General features: G+C 41.1%; 2 protein-coding genes across 4 annotated transcripts in view; one reads left to right on the forward strand and one right to left on the reverse strand.

Moving 5' to 3' along the window:
* LOC138948934 (uncharacterized) overlaps positions 1-15,674 on the forward strand; it is an 80,066-nt gene extending 64,392 nt beyond the window's left edge. For both annotated transcript variants that reach the window (XM_070320596.1, XM_070320597.1), the window contains exons 5-6: positions 1,210-1,264; positions 2,632-15,674. In XM_070320596.1, the coding sequence (XP_070176697.1) occupies positions 1,210-1,264; positions 2,632-2,661 (85 nt within the window). In that variant the 3' untranslated portion in view covers positions 2,662-15,674. The remainder of the gene's footprint in view (positions 1-1,209; positions 1,265-2,631) is intronic.
* Positions 15,675-15,759: 85 nt separating this feature from the next.
* The window catches only part of LOC138948937 (hemicentin-1-like), a 169,177-nt gene continuing 157,709 nt past the window's right edge, over positions 15,760-27,227 (reverse strand). Inside the window, exons 65-71 of one of the 2 annotated variants that reach the window (XM_070320602.1) lie at positions 26,300-26,428; positions 25,600-25,722; positions 24,567-24,854; positions 23,009-23,131; positions 21,747-21,873; positions 20,810-20,960; positions 15,760-19,526 (exon numbers count right to left, since the gene is read on the reverse strand). In XM_070320602.1, coding sequence (XP_070176703.1) covers positions 19,305-19,526; positions 20,810-20,960; positions 21,747-21,873; positions 23,009-23,131; positions 24,567-24,854; positions 25,600-25,722; positions 26,300-26,428 — 1,163 coding nt within the window. In that variant the 3' untranslated portion in view covers positions 15,760-19,304. The remainder of the gene's footprint in view (positions 19,527-20,809; positions 20,961-21,746; positions 21,874-23,008; positions 23,132-24,566; positions 24,855-25,599; positions 25,723-26,299; positions 26,429-27,227) is intronic. The other variant, XM_070320603.1, reaches the window with a different exon arrangement.

Consider the following 27,227-nt stretch of genomic DNA (forward strand, 5'->3'; position numbering starts at 1 on the left):
CATCTTATTCCTTGTCGGTTCCTGATTCCAAAAACATATAGATATGATATGTTTGGATTAAAAACACGCTCAGAAAGTTAAAACAAAGAGAGGTACAGAAAAGCGTGCTATCCTTCTCAGCGCAACTACTACCCCGCTCTTCTTGTCAATTTCACTACCTTTGCCACGAGCGGTGGACTCACGATGCTACGACTATACGGTCTTGCTGAAAAATTGCATTGCGTTCAGTTTCATTCTGTGAGTTCCACAGCTTGACTAAATGTAGTAATTTCGCCTTACGCGACTTGTTTTTATTTTGTGGGGATATTGTAGAGAGACATCCCCACCCCCTCCCACCCCAAATCTGACTCGACCAAAGTGCAGTTGTTGGCGGCAAAAGGCAAGGGGTCGTTTGGGGGAGTGCCGGCGTGTTTGTCTGTGTCTGTCTGTGTGTCTGTGTAGAGCCTATGTGTTAGTACGTCAGTGTTTGCGTGTGTGTATGTCAGTCTGTGTGTGTGTGTGTGTGTGTGTGTGTGTGGCAGTCTGTGTGTGTGTGTGTGTATGTGTTTGTGTGTGTGTCTGCAGTGTGTGGGTGTGTGTGTGTGTGTATCAATCTGTGTGTGTGTGTGTGTGTATCAGTCTGTGTGTGTCTGTGTATCAGTCTGTGTGTGTCTGTGTCTCTGTGTGTGTGTATCAGTCTGTGTGTGTGTGTGTGTTAGTCTGTGTGTGTGTGTATTAGTCTGTGTGTGTGTGTGTCTGTCTGTCTGTCTGTCTGTCTGTCTGTCTGTGTCTGTCTGTGTGTGTGTATCAGTCTGTGTGTGTGTGGCCAGAGCATTGCTTTACTTCAGCTGACTAAGAAGGGCGTCCTGTATTGCCTTCAGGACAGGAGGACAATGCCGCTCAGCTGATGCTGTTTTGTCTTCTCCATCCCTCTGGGGAGTAGAGAAGGGGACTTTTTTTTCCCTTTTTTTTTTTGGAGGGGGGGGGGGGATGTTGCACTGACGGACCCAGATCTATTTTGAGCTTTGTTAGCCTTAGTATCACTATGGTCCAAAACCTGGATCTTTAAAGCTTACATCCAACCCTCCACACAAACACACACACACACACACACACACACACACACACACACACACACACACACACACACACACACACACAGACGCACGCCTAAAAAATCAAATGTCTGCAGTGCTTAATGCAATTTTATTCTCTTTTTGTTTGTTTCAGCATCACAAGTAGTCAGCTGGAGTTCTTTAAAATGCTGGACGAAAAGATAGAAAAGGTGAGACCTTTTGAAGCTATTTTCATCGAGAGAAAATGAGAGAGAGACTCGAAGAGAGAGAGAGAGAGAGAGAGAGAGAGAGAGAGAGAGAGAGAGAGAGAGAGAGAGAGAGAGAGAGAGAGAGAGAGAAATTAATATGTAAATCGCCGTGAGCTCTTGTGTGAAACGGCGATAAATAAATGTCCATTATTATATTATTATTATTAGAGAGAGAGAGAGAGAGTTTTCAAGTATTCTGAAAAAAAATTTCTTTCCGTGTGAAAGGAGAGAAATGAGAGACTAGAAACATGTTCCTGCTTCATCAGAATCGGTTACATAAACCATATTTTGTCAGCATCTGACTGGTCAAGAGATAATGTTGAACTGTATTGCCATTGTGTGGGGGGGCGGTACCTGTTCACTATGGAGAAAGTCTGGTTGATACTCGTCAACTTCCATGGCCACAGTGGTGTTAGGGTAAAAAAAAATAAAAAATAAAAAATAAAAAAGTTGACTTTTTTTTGTTTGAAGTGTTTGAATGTTTTTGAGGCTGCACTTTTGTCAGTTTCAAGATATGATGACCTCCACACGTGATGGAAGCGTGATTGATGCGAGTCCAATGTTATGGTCGCAGAGGGGTTAAAATCTAGTTTAAAAATGAAAGGGAAATGTTGTTCCTTGCACGTTTTTGGAGCTTGTATGGGCTCTGAGACTTTGCACCCTTTAATGCTGTCCATCTATGATGGAAGTGTGGTTGGCCTACGTCAACTTTTGAAGACACAGGTGACAAGAATGGGTATAAACATGAAAAATGTTCATGTTCTTAAACGTTCTTGAAGTCACTTCTGTCACACTTTATACACTTCCAGAAATCCATTATCTTCAGACGTAATGGAAGTTTATTTGATCCTCATTAAACTTCAAGGTCACAGCAGGGTCGAGGGCGACAAAAAGAAAAAACAATGCTACAGCTTTGACATTTCTCACACTTCCAGGATTCGATGCCATCTAGGCATGATCAACTTTCAAGGTCACAGAAAGGTCGTGTTCATGTCAAAAAAGAAAAAAAATGTCTCTGTTTTCTTTGAGGTTTTTGGAAGCTTGAGCTTTTTAACTCGGCTAAGGAATGGCCTCTGACTCACCCATTGTAGACGTTGACTTTCATTGTTTGTGTTTCTTTTCTCGTAAGTGACTTTCATCGAAAGTCAGTTTTTGTGTGTCTTGTAAGTGTTTAGAAGGAACCCTGCAAACTCAGAAAACCTTTCTTTGTTGTTGTTGTTGTTGTTGTTGTTGTTGTTGTTGTTGTTGTTGTTGTTGTTGTTGTTGTTGTTGTTGTTGTTGCATTGTGTGTACATCCATTACATAACGGTGTAACTGCTTGTTGACAGGGTCAAGACTATAGTTCTGATGAGGATTGACGTCAACTGTTGTTACCGGCGTCCAAAACTTCATCCACATGCATACTTCCCAGAAATTGATCAGTCATCCTTTTTGGGCTTCTGAACTGATACTGACTGAACTGCAGGCCACTATCACAACACTCTTTGCATCAGGACATGAAGAAAACTGTGGAGTTGTAGAGTTTTCTCTCCAGAAGATTTATTCAGTTTTTATCTATGGTGAAAGAGAAAGCATCTTCTCTGTCTCAATATTTGTATGTATTTGTAGTCCAGCTTGGGGCTGGTACACTGCTGACGATTCAGGTGGGAGAGGAGAGAGAAAAAACTGTTGAGAAGTGTTATTTCACTCCAGAAAATGTTTCCCGTTATCACTGATGACGAGAACATGACTTGGCTGTCACTGTATCTGTAGGCCAGCGTGTAGCTGTTAAACTGCTGACGGTCCAGGTAACTGGCTGATAATAAAGCAGAAAAAGCGGGGGTTGATCAGCAGTGACTTAATGACTATGATCGTTAGTGGCTGTCGGTGTACCTTAAAATCTGTCTGCAGTCTTCAAGTGTATAAGACTGTTAAGACTGCAAGTCCCAGAACTACCTGGAAGTTTGTGAGAATGCTGGTTTTTGTCCTGGGATTTGGAGTCGTATAAGTTCACAGTGTTGGGTACCTGCATGGTTCTGTTGGAGAGAAACATGTGTGTGTTTTACCTAACGGATCAAGTCAGTGATAAAAAAAAAGCTTCGGTAGCTTTTCCGCCTGAACTTGTAAAACTGATGGAATCTGTGTCTGCTTCTCAGTGTGTGTGTGTGTGTGTGTGTGTGTGTGTGTGTGTGTGTGTGTGTGTCCCCACTCCACCCTCATGTTGAAGACAAATGATAAGCAGCTACGCAAGACACAACAAAAAGAAGCTTTAACATCATGAGTTGGTATGATTTTTTAAACAATAGACCTGTGGCCATTTGATTTTACATAAAAGGGTCACGTGTGTTTGTGCATTTCTACCGTACCTCTCCAGAGAAGAGCTAAGTGATACTCGATCATCATGTCATGGGTATGATTTGTCAAGTCACATACCACATTTTGGCTCAACTATGACCACCCATTCTGCGAACAAATCAGTTAATATATGCTGTGTGCTTTGCAATTTCAGTTTTGAACCTTGTATTTTCTATGGTGCATGTGTTCCGAATTAATGCAAATAATGTTGAACTACTCTTCGTGGTGAGGGCAATGAGTTCTTTTAACCTACGTTTTTGAAGAAGTCGTTCCGGAAATAGAAAAGAGATTTGACAGGAACTTTCTGAATCAAAGGCACGCATGCTTTTACAGCACACTTACAGGCAACGGCAGCAGACTTGCTTCAAGACTGACTCGAAAATACATCATGACTGTGATTAGTCGTCCTGGAATTGTTCTTGTGGAAAGGAGTAAGTTGTTGCTGTTGCCTACCCGCGCTTAACCCTCACTGGACCACGTGGGATGAAGAGGGGGACTCTTGGAAGATTACGTGTGCGACTGTTTTCAATCACCCCGCCATAAAGGCAGCCATTCTACATCTTTGGATGAGAAAGGAGTAGGGGCCTGGAGTTGTTCTGAGTTACGTGTCACAGTCTGCTGTTCTTATTTTCCCTGTTGTTCTTCTGCATGATCGTTTGGTAACCCCCAGCGGGTTAGGGGGAAGAATTTACCCGATGCTCCCCAGCATGTCGTAAGAGGCGACGAACGGATTCTGTTTCTCCTTTTACCCTTGTTAAGTGTTTCTTGTATAGAATATAGTCAATTTTTGTAAAGATTTTAGTCAAGCAGTATGTAAGAAATGTTAAGTCCTTTGTACTGGAAACTTGCATTCTCCCAGTAAGGTCATATATTGTACTACGTTGCAAGCCCCTGGAGCAAATTTTTGATTAGTGCTTTTGTGAACAAGAAACAATTGACAAGTGGCTCTATCCCATCTCCCCCCTTTCCCCGTCGCGATATAACCATCGTGGTTGAAAACGACGTTAAACACCAAATAAAGAAAGAAAGAAAGTTGTTCTGCATGATCGTTTGGTAGGGGCTGAATTGACCGTCTCTTGAACACAGTGACACAAACGCAAAGTTGACATGAAATGAACTATAGACTTTTTGTGAAAGTGAACTTGAAAAGTGTCTGGAGGAACGCTTCATTCATGACTTCTGGATGTGCAGAGAGAAAAAGGTAGAGAACATTGAGACAAATGGATACAAAGTACTACGTGGTACACGGAAGGCTGTGAGAGTGAGACAAATGGATACAAAGTACTACGTGGTACACGGAAGGCTGTGAGAGTGAGACACTCAGGTGTGTGTGTGTGGGGGGGTTGGGCGAGGAAACGCTTGCTCTCACCCACAAAAAGATATTTGTTTCCTGTGCAATCAAATCAAACTCTGCTTGCTTTATTCTTTTCATTCCATTTAAGATTGTTGTGCGTCCCCAAAATGCATGTTTCCACCCTGGTTAACAGTCTCTTGGCGTAATAGATGTAGCGAACGAGAAGACTACGAAGATGTAATAAATGTAATAGATTGTAAAGTGAGATGAAATGGTGGAGGGAAGATTGTAATGTGAAATAAAAGGGTGGGGGTGGGTTGATCAACAGTGTGAGGCGGAGGGTGGGGTTGAGATGCCATACAACGTTGGATGGGCCATGTTTCATTATTGTGAATGCCTTTGCATGGCTCATTTCCTTGCTTAACAAATATATGACATGTATAATGTATGCATGCGAGACTGAGAGAGAGAGACACACACATTGTGTGTGTGTGTGTGTGTGTGTGTGTGTGTGTGTGTGTGTGTGTGTGTGTGTGTGTGTGTGTGTGTGTGTGTGTGTGTGTGTGAGAGAGAGAGAGAGAGAGTATATGTGCCCCATCTACATCAACTTCTTCGTGTCATGCTTTATCTACAATTATACCATGCATGCTTGTTTCTGTTCAACATTTTTTAACTGTTGACAATGTCTGTTGGAGTATTGAGAAGAGCTACAAGAAATGAATAAATAAAAAATAGGGGTGGGTGGGGAGTTGTCTGTTCTGTCACCCATCCTTTTCTTCTCCTCTCTCAAGTCTGCTGCACGCAATTTCACTTTTCCCCAGCGTTTTCCAAGAAGATAAACTGCTTTAAATTATATTAGGGATATGTAGGCTTAGTATTTGCATGGCTATGAGTATTAACAGCAGTAAAAATCGAAGTGGCACTGTCACGTTTTGTCTTTACATGTAGTCATAATCAAGTGAATGGCAAGACCAAAGAAACAAAGGGACGTAAGTGCTCTAAATATAGTTAACAATGATAACTCGTGACAGTTACCTGGAACCAGTCTCCTGGCATCTGAGAGGATAAGCATAAAAATGAACACTTGACTTTCATCTTCAAAGGTCTTGTTGTAATTAATCAGATGAATATGCTTTTGATCCGAGAATTCTTTCTCAGATGATGTTTCTGTCGCTGATTTTTATTTCTCAGCGACGACTTTCGTCAGAGCAGAAGATCTAACTAGCAAAAAACACAATAAAATTAACATACACAAAAACGTAGTTCAGTGTTGATTAGAATAAGCACTGTTTTTATCAATCCTGTCACTAAAAGACCGAAATACGAAAACACGCATTGGCAGCGGTGAAATTTTTTCATAAGGTGCAATAAACAATATCCAAAGCACAGAGAAGAAGAAAAAAGTTTTCAAATCGCACCGAATGTTGCCTTTTTCAAAAACAAGTCCGCAATCTCAAACACCAATACTGCCTCACATAGGTAAGAGTTGTCTACGCTTCAATCTCTCGTCAACAATTCTCAAACAAACTTGGTGTATTTTAAGACAAAAGAGCGTACTCCACTCAGCATTTGAACATCCATGATTCAAACGCGTCCATCGCAGCATTAAGCAAGTTTACCAATACATTTAAAGCGCATGCTTCTTTCAATGTTTACTGACAAAAACTGTAATCATGTGTCAAAACAGGACCAGCTTCGGGATGCGCTTGTGTTTTTCCACTGACCGTACTGATCGTATTCTAGACAATCATGCGTACGAAATACGGCAAAATCGTATGGGTTCCCAGGTCTGTTTCTTCTTCAATTTCCTGAGACAATCTCTTTACAAGGCAACTATCCTCATTGGTTGGTGCGCCTAAGGTCCCTAGAGTGAAAGATAAAGTGGATAGTGTAACTATGCGGGAAAACAAAAACAACAATAAAACACGAGTTGGTTAGTAGGCAAACCTTATAAGATTCGCCCAGGAGTTTCCGGCCGCCTAGCCCACGGTCGTTGGGGGAAGGGGGGGCAAGGTACTTCCACTAACACCAATGTTTTGGATTCTCCAAGGCGTCACACTATGCAGAACTTAAAAACAACATGAACTCCACTTTTCAAGATTGACAATGGCTTTCCGATTCTCATTCAGCAAATGTTGCTCTTTATGTACACATCTTTATGTATATCTTGGTCTCTTCTCGTGGTGCCAAAAGTAGCCCCACCAAAAGCCAATGTTTTGGATTCTCTGGGGCGTGCAAGGTTAACTCCATCTGCCAAAAACTGTAGTCATTGTAGTCATGTTCCCAATACAAAACATTTGAGAGCAGCGAAGCCCCTTGGCGAAGCAGACGGGTTACGTTGCCTTGCAATGGCGTTGTACTTGTGGTTAAACCTGTATTTTGTTTATGGGAAACACGGCATCAGTTGACACAGAATTCAATCAATCAATGAGTCTTATATCGCGCATATTCCGTGGGTACAGTTCTAGGCGCTCTGCAGTGATGCCGTGTGAGATGAAATTTTATACGGCCAGTAGATTGCAGCCATTTCGGCGCATATTTACCTTTCACGGCCTATTATTCCAAGTCACACGGGTATAGGTAGACAATTATTAACTGTGCCTAAGCAATTTTGTCAGGAAAGACCCTTTTGTCAATCGTGGGATCTTTAACGTGCACACCCAATGTAGTGTACACGGGGGGAGGTTCGGACACCGAAGAGAGTCTGCACACAAAGTTGACTCTGTGAAATAAATTTCCGCCGAACCTGGGATCGAACTCACGCTGACAGCGGCCAACTGAATACAAATCCAGCGCGCTACCAACTGAGCTATATCCCCGCCCGCTTTGTACTCCAATCTTGCGTCCTTGGATCACTGACAACAAGACCAGAATCTAAGACGAAATCTCATCTGCGTGACAGTCACAGGAAACGTCCTTGTCTCCAATCAGCACACACATATTACTCCACATAAATTTCATTTCATTTTGACCGATAGTCCTGACCAAAATTCTTCATAATGATGCTGAACTTAAATTGTTACTTTGAATTCTTAAATACTGACCAATAATGGCACGACAAGAAGAGACCAAAAAATACATTAAACAAGAAATTCCTCCGAGGTAGGAAAAACACCCCCGTTGGTCAAAGGGAAATAACCATTCTCACTGCACCCATTCTCACTGCCACCAACTGAGAAGGTTATTTCCCTTTGACCATGAATATGTTTCTCTATAAGTCCTTGTAGAATCTTAATCCACCAATAACTCCCTAACCGTGTGTTTGACTGGTCCCAATTTTTGTAAGGACCGTCTCAGGAATGTATAGAACCTGTTCACCAAGTTTGGTGACGATCGGTCCGTTCATTCTTGAGATCTATATGCGAACACAAACACACAAACAAACAAACACATCGACCGAATCCTATACACACCCCTATACCGGGGGTGTAAAAACACACACCATTCACTGAGTGAGAAACGTAACAAGCCATTGTCAATGACAAGATCTATAAGGAGAAAGGGAAGTTAGCGCTCCAAATATGACACATATATAATACTAGACAACCGGCTACAGTAAGTGACAGTTATGGAGGCTCCTGACACCTGAGAGAATAAGAAGCTTAGAAATGATCGACTTCCATCCTTAGATGATGTCTATACAGTGGTACCTGCCATAAGAGGACACCCTTGTGGGACCACTCGAAAGTGTCCCTACATTGCAGGTGGCCTGTCATTTTTTTTCGTTTTGTTTGTTTGCTTAACGCCCAGCCGACCACGAAGGGCCATATCAGGGCGGTGCTGCTTGGACATATAACGTGCGCCACACACAAGACAGAAGTCGCAGCACAGGCTTCATGTCTCACCCAGTCACATTATTCTGACACCGGACCAACCAGTCCCAGCACTAACCCCATAATGCCAGACGCCAGGCGGAGCAGCCACTAGATTGCCAATTTTAAAGTCTTAGGTATGACACGGCCGAGGTTCGAACCCATGGCCTGTCATGACATATTTTTTTTAGTCATAATGGACAACAGAAGCTGTCCTTTATTGGAAGGTGTCCTCCTATTGGAGGGGCCTCTCAGTTGCATGCACATGTATTGCTGTGTTTATAGCGCTTACTTCCCTTTGCTTCACATCAAATGAACACCCTAGAACTGACTTCGTTTTCTTGGATCTTTTCTCTCCCTGTCCTGTAATCATGTTCATCCAATAGCTCATATTTTGAACATTGCGGAGAACCCATTGCAAGGAACATCTTCTCTCCCTGAATTCAGTAGATTAGAAAGCACCTCAGCAGGGGAAAAGTGATTTTGTAACTTGTTTCTTTTAGCTCTAATGCACAAATCTCATTCCTCTTTCTTTATCATCTTGGCAGAATGCAATCAGATCCTTTTAGGGGAAAAACGGCTTTGAATAGAATTGGAGAGGAAGGAGAGAGAGTGTGGGTGTGTGTGGGTGTGATCTTTATGAAGGAAGAACATAAAGTAAGCTCATTGTTCAGATATATGGCAATGCTTCATTAAAAACAAAGTTATAACCTAGACTTTGAGCAAAGAATCAAATCCGGAGTACGTAATCTACTTCAGTTCATGTCTTATGAAGAATAATGCAATGGTCAATCATGAATCCTTTTTTCCCATGTGATACAATGGTGCCTGTATTATGAGGCCCCTCGTGTGTGTGTGTGAGAGAGAGAGAGAGTGAAAGAGTTTTTTTGACGAAACCCACTGGGTTAATTGGAAGAATAACTGCAGTAATTATGAAAGTGGGGAGTGGATGTGGGAAGACAATTCTCACCATCTCAAACATTAAGCAAGTATGTTTACATTTGTCCTTTTTTGAAGATCATGTAATTTTTTTATGAATAAAAATTGAAAGAATGAAGGAAGCAGGAAATGGACAAGAGAGACAACTGCATGAAACATAAGATCAAACCAAGCAGTGCAGATGAAACTTTCATGTTTTATGCAGTGCTGAAGAGAGACAAATCAAAGAATGCAGCTGTTTAAAGAATGCAAAATATCATTAGAGCTAATTAACATTCTAAAAGCACCCATAACAGAATGCATTCAATGATCGAATCTTCTGTCTATCTCAAAAACCAGGGAAGACCTGATTTCTAAAACATAAATGCCTTCGAGAGGGGTTCACTAGTCCGAGGGTTCACTTGTCCGAGGGTCCACTAGTCCGAGGGTTCACTAGTCCGATGGTTCACTATAGACGCTTGAACAAAGGATATTCAATTTGATTTGTTTTTATTTTGTGTGTATGTGTGCGTGTGCGTGCGTGCGTGTGTTTTTCACTGCTGTGGGAACCAAATCGAAGAATATTCTCATATAAACACTGAGTTGTTTTCATTCAAAAAGATAATGTGGTGTTTTATATTTTGACTGAAGAAATCTCAGACTATTTCCCCCAAGAAACTTAGTTATTTATATTTTGACTGAAGAAAGGATATTAAATTTATCAGAATACCGCCCCGACTGGACAATTACGTGATCGAACTGCCTACAGTTTTTAGTCATATTATATAGCACCTCGGGTTTCCTTTTGCCCGTGAGGGTCAATTAGTTATCCCACCGACCTGAATTATGGAGAGGATCGAGCCTGGGTTGTACCACAGCCTCACACATAATTTCATTGAAATCGGTTCTCAAACATCGGATATCTATTTGCGGACAGACACACACACACACACACACACACACACACACACACACAGTGAAACCTATATACCGCCTTTTAAGGGGCGGTATCATAACTGGAAAATCAAGCGTCTATAGTAAACCCTCGGACTGGTGAACCCTCGGACTAGTGAACCCTCGGACTAGTGGGACGTCACCGAGTTCCCATGCCTTTAATGCATGCTGAGACAATTAGTCCTTTTCATTCTAATACAAGCACCGATGTACCTGCGATGTGTCCTTCATTCTAATACAAGCACCGAGGTACCTGCGATGTGTCCTTCATTCTAATACAAGCACCGAGGTACCTGCGATGTGTCCTTCATTCTAATACAAGCACCGATGTACCTGCGATTTGTCCTTCATTCTAATACAAGCATTGCAGGTGGCCTGTCATGACAGGTATATTTTGTTCAAGATAATACACAGGGACAACAGTTGTCCTTTTTGGGGAGGTGTCCTCTCATTAGAGGGCCCTCACAAAACAGCCACCACTGCAATTTCAAATTCAGGATGTTCACAAGTTCAGTTCATTCTTTCAAGATGTGTGCAAGCTTGTAATCATGCTTGGGAGACTAGCTCTTTAGAAAGAGTGCCAAAAGTTATTTTCTGATTTTGTTGTTCACTAACCTATTGTGATTCTCTCGAGATACAGTGATTCCTGTACATGTTTGGGCCCTCAGTTTCCACACCAGGACAAAATACCATTGGCTGTTATGCTATATGGCGGAATAAATTCTTGTTTTTCTTGTTCTTGTTCTCTTGAATACAGGCACCCATGGCAGTGCAGGTTGTCCCTCTATTAACTTCACCAAATGATACCTGTCCTGAAAGGCCACCTCTCATGTGGGGACACTTGGCTGGGCCCAAAAGTGCACATGTACATCCTTTATCATGGGTATTGCTGTACATGCCAACATGAAATGACTGCTTGGAATACACTTTTCTTTCCAGAACAAACACTGTTAGAAATTAAATTTCTCATAAATGCTCAATTATTTGCGCATGATGCATGCAAACTTCTAATGCATTCTGGGAAGATTCCTTTGAAATACAAGTACTGTTAAAATTTAGAATTCAAATTTTCATACAATTTTCGCCTCATTCTCGAAAGACAAATGCAAACTATAATCACCATGCTAAGAAGATTCTAGTTTTATCCCAGTACAGGGGTGCTGCAATGAAAGGACACTCTATGAGACCAGCCAAAAGTGTCCGGCCGTATATTGCAGGTAGCCTAGCTACATCTTTATATTGTTGTGTAATTGATAGACAATAGGACTTCACAAGGTGTCCTGTCTTTGGAGGTGCATAGCTGCCAACCCTCCCGGATTTTCTGGGAAGCTCCTGAATTTTACAACTTTTCCCTGCTCATATTCAAGACTAAACGGTCCCCCTGGACCCCTGCATGGCTCCTGGATTTTGACTTCAGAAGGTTGGCAGCTATGGAGGTGTCTTTTTTATCAGAGTGGCCTCACATCACAGGTACCACTGCACAAGCACTGCTAGAAATCCTTTTAGAATTCATCATGTTCACAAACGTCTCCTCTCCTTTCCTCCCCCCGCGGGTTAGGGGGAAGAATTTACCCATGCTCCCCAGCATGTCGTAAGAGGCCACTAACGGATTCTGTTTCTCCTTTTACCCTTGTTAAGTGTTTCTTGTATAGAATATAGTCAATGTTTGTAAAGATTTTAGTCAAGCAGTATGTAAGAAATGTTAAGTCCTTTGTACTGGAAACTTGCATTCTCCCAGTAAGGTCATATATTGTACTACGTTGCAAGCCCCTGGAGCAAATTTTTGATTAGCGCTTTTGTGAACAAGAAACAATTGACAATTCCCATCATCTCCCCCCCTTTCCCCGTCGCGATATAACCTTCGTGGTTGAAAACGACGTTAAACACAAAATAAAGAAAAGTAAACTCTCCTTCCCTCGTTCTTTTAAGATTCATACATAGTCGAGTCTTGTCATTAACTTCAGTGGTGCTTGTGATGCAAGTCCTAGACTGGTCAGAGTACATCTAACAAAGGACACATTCGGTTGTCCCTTGACTTATTCATACCAAAATATATACTTGTCATGACAGGCCGCCTACAATAAAGGGACGCTTTTGGCTGATCTCCGGGGTGTCCTTTTATCGCAGGTACCACTATATTTTCTGTTCATAACCTTTGTAAATTAATACCTCCATTTTAAGACTCCACTGCATTTGTAAACAGTTCTCTCTCACAAACAGAATCCAAAACAACTTTACTTCTTTTTGCCAACAAAATCTTTTCCATCTGCCTTGTTTATTCCTTTTAAATGTCCCTTGTATCATTCTCCTACAGGGCAAATAAAAAACTAAAATGAACACAAACAAAAATAAGGCAAACACTTTTACACACAAAAGGACATGACTAAGTTAAATTGAGCCGTGGATTTTATGCAATGTTTTCAACTATGAGAATATGTCACTTGACTTATGTCACTCATGCCCCCTCCCCCCCTCCCCTACACTGTAAGCATAATAACTTGATTCATTAAAGATCCTTTCTCCTCTATGTAATCTATCCAATGAATTAACATAGATCTGTTCAGACTTTAACATGGGATAATTAGGCTGTCGAGCCTTCCAGTTAAACATGCCAAAACTCCACAGCATGGCTGCCCTCCGTGCAGGGCAGGAATATTTGGCTGAATGGATTTTGTAACAGACACCTACATACATCAATCTGTGAAACTATAATTCAGCAAAATGGATTATCACACTGTACAGGAAGGGGAGCATCTCGTTACTCCCCCGGGTTGTTATACTAACCCTAACCCTAAGGGGGAGTAACGAGCCGGGGGAGTAACGAGCTGACACGAAGCAGGCATGCTGCAGAGCTTTGGTAGTTTCAAAGACACACTCGACCCTTGCCTTACAAACTGTTTGGCTCACTGTCTCAGATCTGGCCATGCTTGTACATGGGATAAGACCATCCCTCTGCTTGGTCACATAACAACAATCAACAGCCTGAGTGCTGTGCACACTGGGACATTTCTGTGTGAATTCAGTCATCAAATAAATGTCATCTTGCCACACCACTCATGTTAAGTTTTGGTATGTGACCTTCTTCTTCTTCTGCGTTCGTGGGCTCAAACTCCCACGTACACTCATGTTTTTTGCACGAGTGGAATTTTACGTGTATGACCGTTTTTTACCCCGCCATTTAGGCAGCCATACGCCGTTTTCGGAGGAAGCATGCTGGGTATTTTCGTGTTTCTATAACCCACCGAACTCTGACATGGAGTACAGGATCTTTTTCGTGCGCACTTGGTCTTGTGCTTGCGTGTACACACGGGGGTGTTTGGACACCGAGGAGAGTCTGCACACAAAGTTGACTCTGAGAAATAAATCTCTCGCCGAACGTGAGGACGAACTCACGCTGACGGCGGCCAACTGGATACAAATCCAGCGCGGTACCGACTGAGCTACATCCCAGCCCTTGTATGTGACCAATTGGAGGGATGGTCTTCTTCCATGTAAAAGCCTAGTCAGACGTGTGAAGGTTTACAAGCCACTCTATGGTAATACAGTGGAACCCCCCTTTTAAGACCTCAAAGAATCTGAGAAAATCAGGTCTTAAAAAAGAGGGAGTCTTAAAATGGGGGTATTTTTAAAGTCTGAGAAAACAAGGTCTTAACAAGTCGCGTAAGGCAAAATTACTACATTTAGTCAAGCTGTGGAACTCACATAATGAAACTGAACGCAATGCAATTTTTCAGCAAGACCGTATACTCGTACCATCGTCAGTCCACCGCTCGTGGCAAAGGCAGTGAAATTGACAAGAAGAGCTGAGTGGTTGCGCTGAGAAGGATAGCACGCTATTCTGTACCTCTCTTCGTTTTAACTTTCTGAGCGTGTTTTTAATCCAAACATATCATATCTATATGTTTTTGGAATCAGGAACCGACAAGAAATAAGATGAAAGTGTTTTTAAATTGATTTCGAATATTTAATTTTGATCATAATTTTTATATTTTTAATTTTCAGAGCTTGTTTTTAATCCAAATACAACATATTTATATGTTTTTGGAATCAGAAAATGATGAAGAATAAGATGAACGTAAATTTGGATCGTTTTATAAAAAAAATTTTTTTTTAACAATTTTCAGATTTTTAATGACCAAAGTCATTAATTAATTTTTAAGCCACCAAGCTGAAATGCAATACCAAAGTCCGGCCTTCGTCGAAGATTGCTTGGCCAAAATGTCAATCAATTTGATTGAAAAATGAGGGTGTGACAGTGCCGCCTCAACTTTTACAAAAAGCTGGATATGACGTCATCAAAGGTATTTATCGAAATATCGAAAAAAAGAAAAAAAACGTCCAGGGATATCATTCCCAGGAACTCTCATGTAAAATTTCATAAAGATCGGTCCAGTAGTTTGGTCTGAATTGCTCTACACACACACGCACAGACACAGACACACACACACACCACGACCCTTGTCTCGATTCCCCCTCTATGTTAAAACATTTAGTCAAAACTTGACTAAATGTAAAAAAGAGGGAGTCTTAAAATGGGGGTATTTTTTACAGAGGTTATAAACAGAAAGTCTGAGAAAACAAGGTCTTAAAAAGGAGGGAGTCTTAAAATGGGGGGTTCTACTGTATACATGCGAAGTATTGTTTCTTCAAATTCTTTTTTGAAATGTTGGAGGCTGTAATTGGGCCATATTGTGTCATGTTGCAATTTTCTTTGGCTGTGTTTGTGATATTGTAATGTACCCTCCCATATTTACATGCAAATTCTTTTATTGTTCAGACTACATGTACTGATTTTGTTAAGACTGTTTGCGTGTCATTTTTTTACAATGGGAATTTCATTTTTTAACTGACCCAAACAGTGCTGAGCAGTATACATATAAAAACATTTTGAAGCTGCTCCACAAAATGCATAATTTATGTTATCTTTACTGGGTGGCTGATGTTGAATGTTTTATTCAGTTTTTGTCATCCCTTTAACATGCTGGATTTTTTTTTAATGTTCATTCCATGCTTATGAACAAATGTTTTTTGGCTGTTTATTAAACATGTTAACACCCTGTGTGTGTGTGTGTGTGTGTGTGTGTGTGTGTGGTGCTCTCTCTCTCTCTCTAGCATAATACAACAAAGTAGGAAGGGAGACTTACTAACATACAAACATTTATTCTTTAACATATCTCCAGCCCTTTGACGATACTTCAAAGCAATCCAAACACCAGAAAGGCACACTGACGGAGTGAATAGAACACACATCTTTGCTTCAATGATGAAAACTTGCTGCACATCAACTACATATGACTAAAATGTTACATAAAACATAGTTACACCATCTCCATGCATAAGCCCCTAAAAATGTACAAGCATCACATTTTTCTACATTAATCACACTCACAACTCTATGTAGTCTCTACACAAACACACCAACTGGCAAGATAACAAACGTAAGCTATAAGCTAGCAAACAAATACAAAATACCAATCACAAACGTAAGCTAAGCTAGCAAACAAATACAAAATACCAATCACAAGATCTGAGGTTCAATGGCATTCATATTTTCATGAAGGGTGCCCGTCTTTGTATAATCTTGTTTAAGGCACATTCTTTGCCAACAAAACTATCTCAAATGGCCAATGCAACCGTTTTGACTTAATTCTTGATAATATTACTTGAGCATGATTAATGAAAATTAACAGCACCTAAATTACTTTTCTTCCTGTAACAAGCAAAAGTCCTAATTACATGTAAACAGTAAAATGTGCAGTACATACAATGTTAGTCTTCAATATACATTTTTCTTAAAACAATCCGAGATCATCCTTGGTGAACCATGACAAAATTAGATTTCGCTGCACATTACAGATGTCAATACAGAATTCATGTCTGATGCAAACACTTTTTCTTTCATGGATGGAGTTAAACATTATTTTGTCATCACCCAGCAAGAAAACAACCACTGGCACTTTTTTTTTTAACACAAGCAACATGCACAGGCTGTGATTTAAAGCTGGAGAGTAACGGTTTATACTAATGAACTAGCTTTTGAAAAAGACCTTGCACACCATACAGCCTGAGTCATCTTTGACTAGCCTGAAAAGTGTTCCCTGATGTGTGTGTATGTCCCAACGGCCCAACCAGTATCCCACTAGGTGCCCCCTTCAAAGGCCCAAGAGTTCTTCACGCCACAAACAAGTTCTACATCCACACCTTGGTTTTACAACTACAGCTTCTCTTCATCTCAATCAATCAATCAATATGAGGCTTATATCGCGCGTTTTGCGTGGGTACAGTTCTAAGTGCAGGGATTTTAATTTTTTAATTTAAAAAAAATAAATTTTTATGCAATTTATATCGCGCACATATTCATTTATTTATGCCGTGTGAGATGGAATTTTTTGTACACAATACATCACGCATTCACATCGGCCAGCAGATCGCAGCCATTTCGGCGCATATCCTACTTTTCCCGGCCTATTATTCCAAGTCACACGGGTATTTTGGTGGACATTTTTATCTATTATTATTATTTTTATTATTTTACCACTCGGCCACCCAGTCCATCTGCTATACCTCAGCTTCCAACCAACTACTACAACAACCACAGCTTTGATCCAATTACAACAACCACAGCTTTGATTCATCTACCACAACTACAGAAATGGTTCATCAACCATGGCCACAGCTTCAACTTAACTACCACAGCTAGAGCTTTGCCCATCAACAACACCGACAGCCAACCCACAGCTTTTTCCTCCTTCTTCAAGCCAGCCGTCTTTAGTGTATTTTTAAACTTTTTTTTCTTATCTAAAGTCGGGGTAACACCCGGAAACATGCTCCTAAAGGGTTTCACCGTGTTCATCAGACAGTTAATTCTTAGCCCAACTGCAGTCACTGTGCTGTTCTAAACACCAGAAAATCGTTCACAGTCCAGGGATGTCGTTAGGCGTTGGACATCGGACATATTCACACCGCCGCATGACGGTCAGATGTCCTATTGTTTTGAACTGAGCGCGGTCCTTGTCTGATAAGAACACCATTTCTTCGGACTGCGCGTTATGTGATAATTTTCCTTTCGTGATAGAAATCTTCAAAAAGCGACGAGCGCTCTCGCGTACAGGTGCACTGAAGTTGCGGTACTACTTGTGCAGTGCAGATCTTGCGTTTTCCGGACCGTTTGTGGTATGAGCCGTTTGTGTACACCCGTCTACAGCGCACTAAAGTTAGGAGTATGAGAGACAACTCTAACTGACCGAGGCTCGCGTCTGCTTTAATTTGCTTTCGGTTAAAGATGAAGCGCACGGCACTGAATTATGCCACCGAAAAAAAAACTAAAGCCTGCCAAAGAACAGCAAACGCTGAACACGTTTGGCGTTTCAACGGCATCGTGTGCTACATTAGAGCCAAGAACATGGGAAAACATGGCTAGCTATAGCATCATTCAAGAAAAAGACAGGGCCAATGACAGTGTTGCCGCTGAAACCTCCACAACCACGGAAATTAAAGTTTCGTCACTTGAAGATGGTGTCGGTACAGCAGGAAATTCACACAAACGGTGGCTGACCCAGTACTAGTTGGTTAAAATTTGACAGCAAAGAGACCATCTATATAGGCAAACTGTTTTCTCGAATCTGTCAAGAAAAAGCTCTGTCAGGAAATCATGCCGTTTGTGTGCCAATCAAAGTAAGAGTGCCGAGGTTTTTGGTGACTTTTAAGTTTCTTTTTTTGTGTGTGTCCTGTTTGAAACAAAAGTAATAAAACAATGTAGGCACAGTGACACAATGTTGGTGCATATACTGATATAATATATATGTGTGTGCACATGATTTTGTGTTTTGCACAAAATTATAATGTCCTATTAAAATGTCTGAAAGCAGTCAAATGTCCTATTGATGCCGAAGAGCTCATGACATTTGTCCTATAGGTATGAATTTCTGGCAACACTTCCTTGATAGAAGTGCCGTAGCAGTGTGCATGCAATCCGCCTGAGAGCTCACTTCACATGGGCACAAAGTGAAAGACTTATATGTAGATACCACAGGTGAGACAAATACTCACATTAGGGGCCACTATCCAGGCTAGTCAAAGCTGAACTCAGGCTGTATAGTGTGCCTTTTTGTTTTAAAGCTCTAGTTTAAATGAGTAAAAATCATTACTCTTCAGCTCTAAATAAGCCAAACACATCTTGTTATACGTAATACAGCATCTGTAGCAAGGGCACTTTTAAGAAGAATTTTCTTGTGGTACAAATATTTTTAGTCGAAGCACAGCATCTACAATTAAGGTACATACATACACACACATTTATGGTATCATAAAAACGTTAAAAAATGAAAACAGGCGCAACACTTGAGTATTTACAATTCAGATATCACTGTACATTACTCTGAGCATTTCATAGAAGAAGTATTTACAAAGATTGTTTCTTGAGTTATACTGACACAAATACAGAATACAAATATGAAGTACAGAATTTAAGATTTTTGAAAACCATCTTGTTTGGCAAATGTTTTTACGCATCACATCTTACCGTCTTTGTTATTTTAGATCTGTATTCATTTTCATTGTTTAATTGAGCCAATGATTTTTGTTTTTTGTTTTTTTTGTACACAAGAAATAATAAAAACCAAACTCACCCAACAAATAATTAACACCGAAACCCTTCCCTCGCTGTAAACAAATCCTTTCCCTCAAGCTACTAATAGGGGAACGCTGAGACGGCTATGTGAATGATGAAAGTGGTTTGGTATTGTATATAGCGTCGGGCGTTGTCGTAAGATTTGGCTCGCACCATTACTCTGTACGCCTCAGCATCCAGCGGCTCCATGGTGTAGACGATCCCCTTGCCGCCTTCAGGTCGAAGGTGAAAGGTTAGCTTGGGGTCGTTTTCCAGAATAGTGAAGGTCGTTGCTGCCAAGATCTGAAAAAGAGTAAGATGTAGATATGAGAAAGACACAGGATTGACATCTTATTTCTCAGAGTCAACTTTGTGTGCAGACTCTCCTCGGTGTCCGAACACCCCCGTGTGTACACGCAAGCACAAGACCAAGTGCGCACAAAAAAATCCTGTAATCCATGTCAGAGTTCGGTGGGTTATAGAAACACGAAAATACCCAGCATGTTTCCTCCGAAAGCGGCGTATGGCTGCCTAAATGGCGGGGTAAAAACGGTCATACACGTAAAAGCCGTGGGAGCCCATGAACGAACAAACAAAAAAACATCACATCGCACCATGTTATTCTCACACCTCACCTCACTACGTCCTGTCCTTAGATTGTTCTCATCATCATCATATTCCTGACGTATTACTTAGCACTTTACCACCCGCGGGTTAGGGGGAAGAATTTACCCGATGCTCCCCAGCATGTCGTAAGAGGCGACTAACGGATTCTGTTTCTCCTTTTACCCTTGTTAAGTGTTTCTTGTATAGAATATAGTCAATGTTTGTAAAGATTTTAGTCAAGCAGTATGTAAGAAATGTTAAGTCCTTTGTACTGGAAACTTGCATTCTCCCAGAAAGGTCATATATTGTACTACGTTGCAAGCCCCTGGAGCAAATTTTTTTATTTGTGCTTTTCTGAACAAGAAACAATTAACAAGTGGCTCTATCCCATCTCCCCCCAAACCCCGTCGCGATTTAACCTTGAACGGTTGAAAACGACGTTAAACACCAAATAAAGAAAAGAAAGAAAACTTAGCACTTTGCTGTACTGGACGTAAAGTGGCATCGCATTCATAAGTGGACCCCCCCCCCCTCCCCTCCCACCTCCCATACAATTCACACGTGGTGATATCATGTAAATGAGATTGTGTCAAACTAGTCTGGCAGGGAGCTGTTTTCCCACTGCTCATGATGCCAAAGTCACAGAGACAAACGTCATTCTGGAAACACTTTTGCGCTTGCTGTTTCCTTTGGAAATGTTTGTACAACTAACAGGTCACGCTATCATTTCTACAGTGACGTCTCTTTTCTTTGACGTCAAAGATTGCAAGAGGCTTTGGAAGTAATCGAGGTTCCATAAGAAGCGTCTTCAATTTGGACACGTCGGCTCCGGGATGTTTGGAGCTGAAGGCACGCAAGTACAGTATGTAGAATTAACAGAATACTACATGGCTTGCTGTGTCGTACCAGATTTACACTCGTTGCTTTTTTTAAACATTGAAATACGAGCGAAAGCCTGACCACTTAAACAATGGCTTTACCTGATCGTGCTGGTTGTAGGCGGTGAGACGAATGAGGTCCTGCCTGGGTGGTATGCCACCAGGAAGCGCCACTGTGCGGAACTGGATGACATCTGCATACTTGGACCCAGGGGGGCAGGCGCTAGGGTCCACGCATTCCAGCACACAGAAGCTGTGGGATAAAAACAGTTTAATAAGTGGTTGGTGATAATTAATTAGGTTTTTTCAAGACCAAAAACAAAAATATATATCTTCAGTCCAACCTGTTTACAACTACCACCCACGGTGCCAACCGAAAGTCGTTGTTATAGTCTTGTTTGTTTGTTTGCTTAACGCCCAGTCCACCACGAAGGGTGATATCAGGGCGGTGCTGCTTTGACATTTAACGTGCGCCACACACAAGACAGAAGTCGCAGCACAGGCTTCATGTCTCACCCAGTCACATTATTCTGACACTGGACCAACCAGTCCTAGCACTAACCCCATAATGCCAGACGCCAGGCGGAGCAGCCACTAGATTGCCAATTTTAAAGTCTTAGGAATGACCCGGCCGGGGTTCGAACCCACGACCTCCCGCTCACTGGGCGGACGCCTTACCACTAGGCCACCGTGTTGCGGTTGTTGTTATATATAGTCTGGTGCATGGTCAATATGAAGAGGTGAATTGTACAGGAGGATACAAACTGATGGGGGATCCAATAGGTTGGTCTTACCTGCAGATGGTTGTTATAGAGAGAGCCTACAAGGCCAGGTTAGACTGTATTTTCTTCAAGACTCAACAAGATTTCAGTTCTGTTTATTCTGTTGGTGGACCTAGGGATTGACAAACCTACCTTTATCTTTTGTTCTTCTTTTCGAAGAAAGAAGATTGAAAAGTAGTACATGCATGCACGTTATAACAATACACACACACACACACACACACACACACACACCAACACCCACACACACATCTTACTTGGTGGTAGGATCTCTGATGTAGTCGGTTGGACAAGGAACGTCAATGCAGGAGTACGAGCCACGTGTGTTGAAACACATCTGGTCCTCTCCACACTGTATGCGCTGCTCCCAACACTCGTTGATATCTAGTGACAAAAGGACACACAAATCATGAGATCCAAATGAACCAGCTAGTATCTTATTAGTCTTATGCCTAAGTACCTTTACTGTATTCTATCAATATCTATATACGGCTTGTGTGTGTGTGTCTGTCTGTCTGTCTGTCACTTCGCGATGCACGGCCAAAGTTCTCGATGGATCTGCTTCAAATTTGGTGGGCATATTCAGGTAGACCCCGGACACAATCTGGTCGATGAACATTTTCAACACGTGCTCTAAGCGCGGCGCGGTGAACCGATTTTGGTTTTTCTGTAGATCCATTCCCAGTAACTCTTCCTCATCTTCTCCAGTGTTTTGCGCGTTTATCTCCCTTCCTTCGTGTGGCGTCAATCACGTCAACACGTGCTCTAAGCCGGCGAACCGCCACGCTGCATACTCCGTCTCGCGATCCACCCGGCGAAGCGGGTAATCATCTAGTTACTGTATGCTGTTGTAAGTACAAAGATGAGAGAGTTGAGAAATAAGGTGGTTTGGGTGGATTTTTTTCTCCAGAAATCCTTTCTTGTACTCTGTGTTATGTCAGTCACTGCAGCTGCTCAAATTGCAATACAAACAAACATGCTCAAATTATAGATATGTCTTTCATTGATGTCAATAAGTATCTCAAGATGTTACAGGCACACTTTCGTGCCATACTACAATACTTATGAACATTCTAAATGTTAGACTAACTTATTGTCTTGTACAGAATAACAACTGTGTGAATGGTGCTATACTGAATGAAAGAGTGTGACATGAAGTTCTTGTACATCATTGCAAAGAGTGTGAATGACGTTTTAGTTTAGATGTCAAGCGCTTAGAGCAAGCCTTTTTAACGAAAGTTTTTGATTTAGCGCTATATAAATGTTCTTATTATTATTATTATTATTACTTACTGATTTTCTAACTGACAATTTTGACAAATTGTTCATGAAAATTGTGAGCTGAAGAATATGTGAAGTACATAGCTTAGAAAGTCCTATATGCCGCACCACAAAAAGAAATCTACTTGATCACAAAGAAACACATAAAACAAAAGACTAAAACAGTTGATAATAACTCAATCTTTGTTTTTTTCCACAGATGCAATAATAACTAGAGAGCTGTGGCTGTAATATCTACCTGTACAGGAGTAGCCATCAGAGCCCAGCCGATAGCCGTCGGGACAAGAACAGACGTAGCTTCCCCGTGTGTTGGTACAGTTGTGCTGACAGATGTCCGCCCTCACACTGCACTCGTCCAGATCTAAACATCAAGCAATTTGTATGTCTCTATTTTACAGATCTAAACAGTAAGCAAATTGTATGTCACTATTTTACAGATTTAAACATCAAGCAATTTGTATGTCACTATTTTACATCTACTGTGTTCGCTTAAACCAGAATTCCTGGCTCTTCTGCGAAAATATCGGAAAATAAATTGTTAAATGGTCAGTCCTACCGATTTTCTTTATACCAGACAGCTTTTCATGTAAAAATTAGATGTTGATGTGTTTTGAAATCTTAATTTGAATGCTTCTTGTTGACTGTATTCTTCTTGCCTTTCAGCTACAGTGGAACACCCCCCCCCCCCCCCCCTTATCTTCTACATGTGTGTTTATCATATTCCAATGCCTTGAGGCTTTTGCTGCAACCTTTGGATATTTAATTTAAGCATCTATTTTACGTGTAGGAACACAATCTCTTCATGAGGTTATACCTATAAACTTTTACATGCCAAAGCGCATCAACATGTAATACTGCCTGATGCATAAAAAGCAAATGTGTAAAACCACAGTGAACAAAACACAGTGAACAAAACACAGTGAACAAAACACAGTGAACAAAACACAGTGAACAAAACACAGTGAACATGACAAAGGAGAGTCAGAAAAGCAAATGCTTACACGGACGGACACTTATGAATCCGGAGTCAAAAATATTTAGCACATTACTTTTTCATTTCTTGAAATTAATTCTGTCTCAAGTTTGTTGTTGTTTTGCCATTCCAGAGATTGTTCAGCACTATTACTCAATATACATCTGACAAAAACGAATAAACACATTCAAAACAACATCAACAACATGTACAACAACCAAGACACCCTCAACAAGGAAAAAGAACAGGCATACAAATCTATTGACTACTCATGCAGAGGTTAATCCAGCTGTCTCAAGTTGATTGGAACCAAGCTAAAACCTGTAAAGATGAATGTTTTAGCAATACACAAGACAGTACGGGTACACAATTACATGTAGGTGTGCACATCAGTGTACGTATCAAACACAGTGCTCAAAGAGGTAACAAAGAAAGCCATGTGCTGGTTAAATGAAAAGATGACTTTGTATCACGGTGAATTCTATGCTACAAGTGGAAGGATTTTTCAGGTTATTTAACCCTGCACTTTGTGACATGCTGGTCAAGGGGTCTGTGAAATGAGAAGGGCCAAGTTTAAGCTAGGCCATACTCACACACGAGGATTTACAACATCAAGGCAAGGTTTCTGGACAACATTAGTGAAAAGTCATCACCAATGCATTTTGACATTGTGAAGTCAAAAGATGAAGATTCCATTTTTTTAAAACAGAACAAGATTTGGTGGAGGTTTTTGTATTGACAAAAATGTATTCAAAATGCAACAACATTTAACTGTTCTTCTCAAGATGCCACACCGATCACTACAAAACATCAGATCTCCCACCTATACACAATCCAGGCTGTCTGGGATGAGCAATTGTTCCATTTGGACATCCAGCTGTGTCCTTGACCTCAATGGTGTCTCTTTTGACCTTGACTTCAAGGTTGGAACTTTCATCACGACCTTTGCCTTTAACCTCAAGGTCACTACAGAAACCATTTCTACACAAGACATCCCGTCGGATGCGGTGCCTATATCGTCGATAGCTGTTGCCATAGCGACCAGATTGGTTGTCTTGGAAACGGTTGCCATCGGCTGGGAGAACACGTCCAGGTTCTAAAAATTCCAGACCTGGAATCATTGGCAAAATATTTGTAGAGTTTTTAAAGGGGAACAATATAGGAAAGTATCTCAAATGATAAGGTGTTTATTCTCATTCTTAGTACATGGACTATAAACCATTTTTTTCACAGTACTCAGGGGTTTGTCTTTTCCGCCCAAGTTTGAAGTCTACATAAAAAGTCAATTCAGATATTCTCCAAAAGTCAAAAGCCAAAATTAGTTTGAATGGATGATTTAAAAAATCTATACAATTTTAAAAAATCTATACAATCTCTGGGGAAAGGGCTTTAAATCAACACTTTTACGGCGGGCGGGGATGTAGCTCAGTCGGCAGCGCGCTGGATTTGTATCCAGTTGGCCGCTGTCAGCGTAAGTTCGTCCCCACGTTCGGCGAGAGATTTATTTCTCAGAGTCAAGTTTGTGTGCAGACTCTCCTCAGTGTCAGCACACCCGTGTGTACACGCAAGCACAAGACCAAGTGCGCATGAAAAAGATCCTGTAATCCATGTCAGAGTTCGGTGGGTTATAGAAACACGAAAATACCCAGCATGCTTCCTCCGAAAGCGGCGTATGGCTGCCTAAATGGCGGGGTAAAAACGGTCATACACGTAAAAGCCGTGGGAGTTTCACCCCATGAACGAACAAACAAACAAACACTTTTACGTCAAAAAAGTTTTGAGTTTGACTCATTAACAGAAACAGCATGTTCCTGAACGAAAAAAAGAAAGAAGGGCAAGAAAAGAGGGGAGCTAACCAGCACATGACTTCCTGTCAGCAAGACGTAGTTGTCCCAGGGGACAGAGACACTCATAGTCGCCCGGAGTGTTGCGACAGCGGTAAGCACAGATACCAGGATTCTCCTCGCACTCGTTCATATCTGAAAAAGTCAGCTGGCACATCAGAACTTACCAGTGTTTTGTCACTTTATCTCCACCTTGTGCTCATAAATATACGCTGCAACGCAAAAGTGTATTCTGTAATAAATGGCACAGACGTATGCCCCTTGAACAATAACTGCTGCAAACACATAACATAAGGTAACAAAGTGCATACAGACAAAATAAAATAAAAGAAAGAAAAACTGTTCCGTTGGCAGAAACAAGTCTGACAAGAACGTCATGAGAGGTAAAGATCACAAGCGGAAAAAATAAACAGAACAAAATACTATACCAATAGAACAGCACAGAACAAAATACTATACCAACAGAACAGCACAGAACAAAATACTATACCAACAGAACAGCACAGAACAAAAGACAACCAGAAATCATCTCACAGTGGAAAACAATCTTCAACAACAAAAAAGTGTTTGTAAGCACATGTGAACCACATGTTTACACTCATATCCACAAAGCTGGACCTATAACTCGCTCATATCCAGACTGTCAAACAAGTACATCCACATTTAAGCACAATCGCAGTGAGTCAACATTCTAACACACACAAACACTCACCAACACAGGGCTCTCCAACTCCTCTAGTCCTGAATCCCTTCGGACACTGACAGCGGTAGCCGCCCTCCGTGTTGATACAGCGCTGGTTGTAGTAACACCGATGTTGGTCTGTCGAACACTCGTCAACATCTGTAACAAATGATCAACCCATTATTCAATACTGCGGAAGTCATCTTGCCGTTAAAATGTCTGGCTTGCACTGATAAGCATCAGAAATAAGTATCATGCTCATATGATTGTTTTCGAATACAGTCAAGTCAAAGATTACACGAGGCTTTCGGAGAGATCCAGGTTCCATTTTGAAGCTTCTTCAATCAGGGTGCTTCGACTGAGGGACGTTTGGAGCAATAGACACGCAAGTACAGTATGTAGGATAAACAGAATACAGTATAACCTGTCAAATAAGGACACCCTTGGGACCAGTGAAAAGTGTCCTTATTCTGCAGGTGTCCTTATTTTACAGGTTCAAGCAAATGTGGTTGCGAAAAGGAAAGTGCTATATTGTATGTACATGTTTAAGAGTAAACAAGTCGCGTAAGGCGAAATAACAACATTTAGTCAAGCTGTCTAACTCACAGAATGAAACTGAACGCACTGCTTTTTTCACCAATACCGCATACTCGTAGTTTCGTCAGTCCACCGCTCGTGGCAAAGGCAGTGAAATCGACAAGCCAGAATTAGTGCGGTAGTGGTCGCGCTGAGCAGGATAACACGCTTTTCTGTATCTCTATTCTTTTTAGCTTACTGAGTTTGTTTTTAATCCAAACATATATCTATATGTTTTTGGAATCAGGGACCGACAAGGAATAAGATGAAATTGTTTTTAAATCGATTTCGGAAAATTAAATTTAATCATAATTTTCATATTTTCAATTATCAGAGCTTGTTTGTAATCCAAATATAACATATATGTTTTTGGAATCAGAAT

The sequence above is a fragment of the Littorina saxatilis genome, linkage group LG15, assembly GCF_037325665.1.
Source record: "Littorina saxatilis isolate snail1 linkage group LG15, US_GU_Lsax_2.0, whole genome shotgun sequence".
NCBI lineage: Eukaryota > Metazoa > Mollusca > Gastropoda > Littorinimorpha > Littorinidae > Littorina > Littorina saxatilis.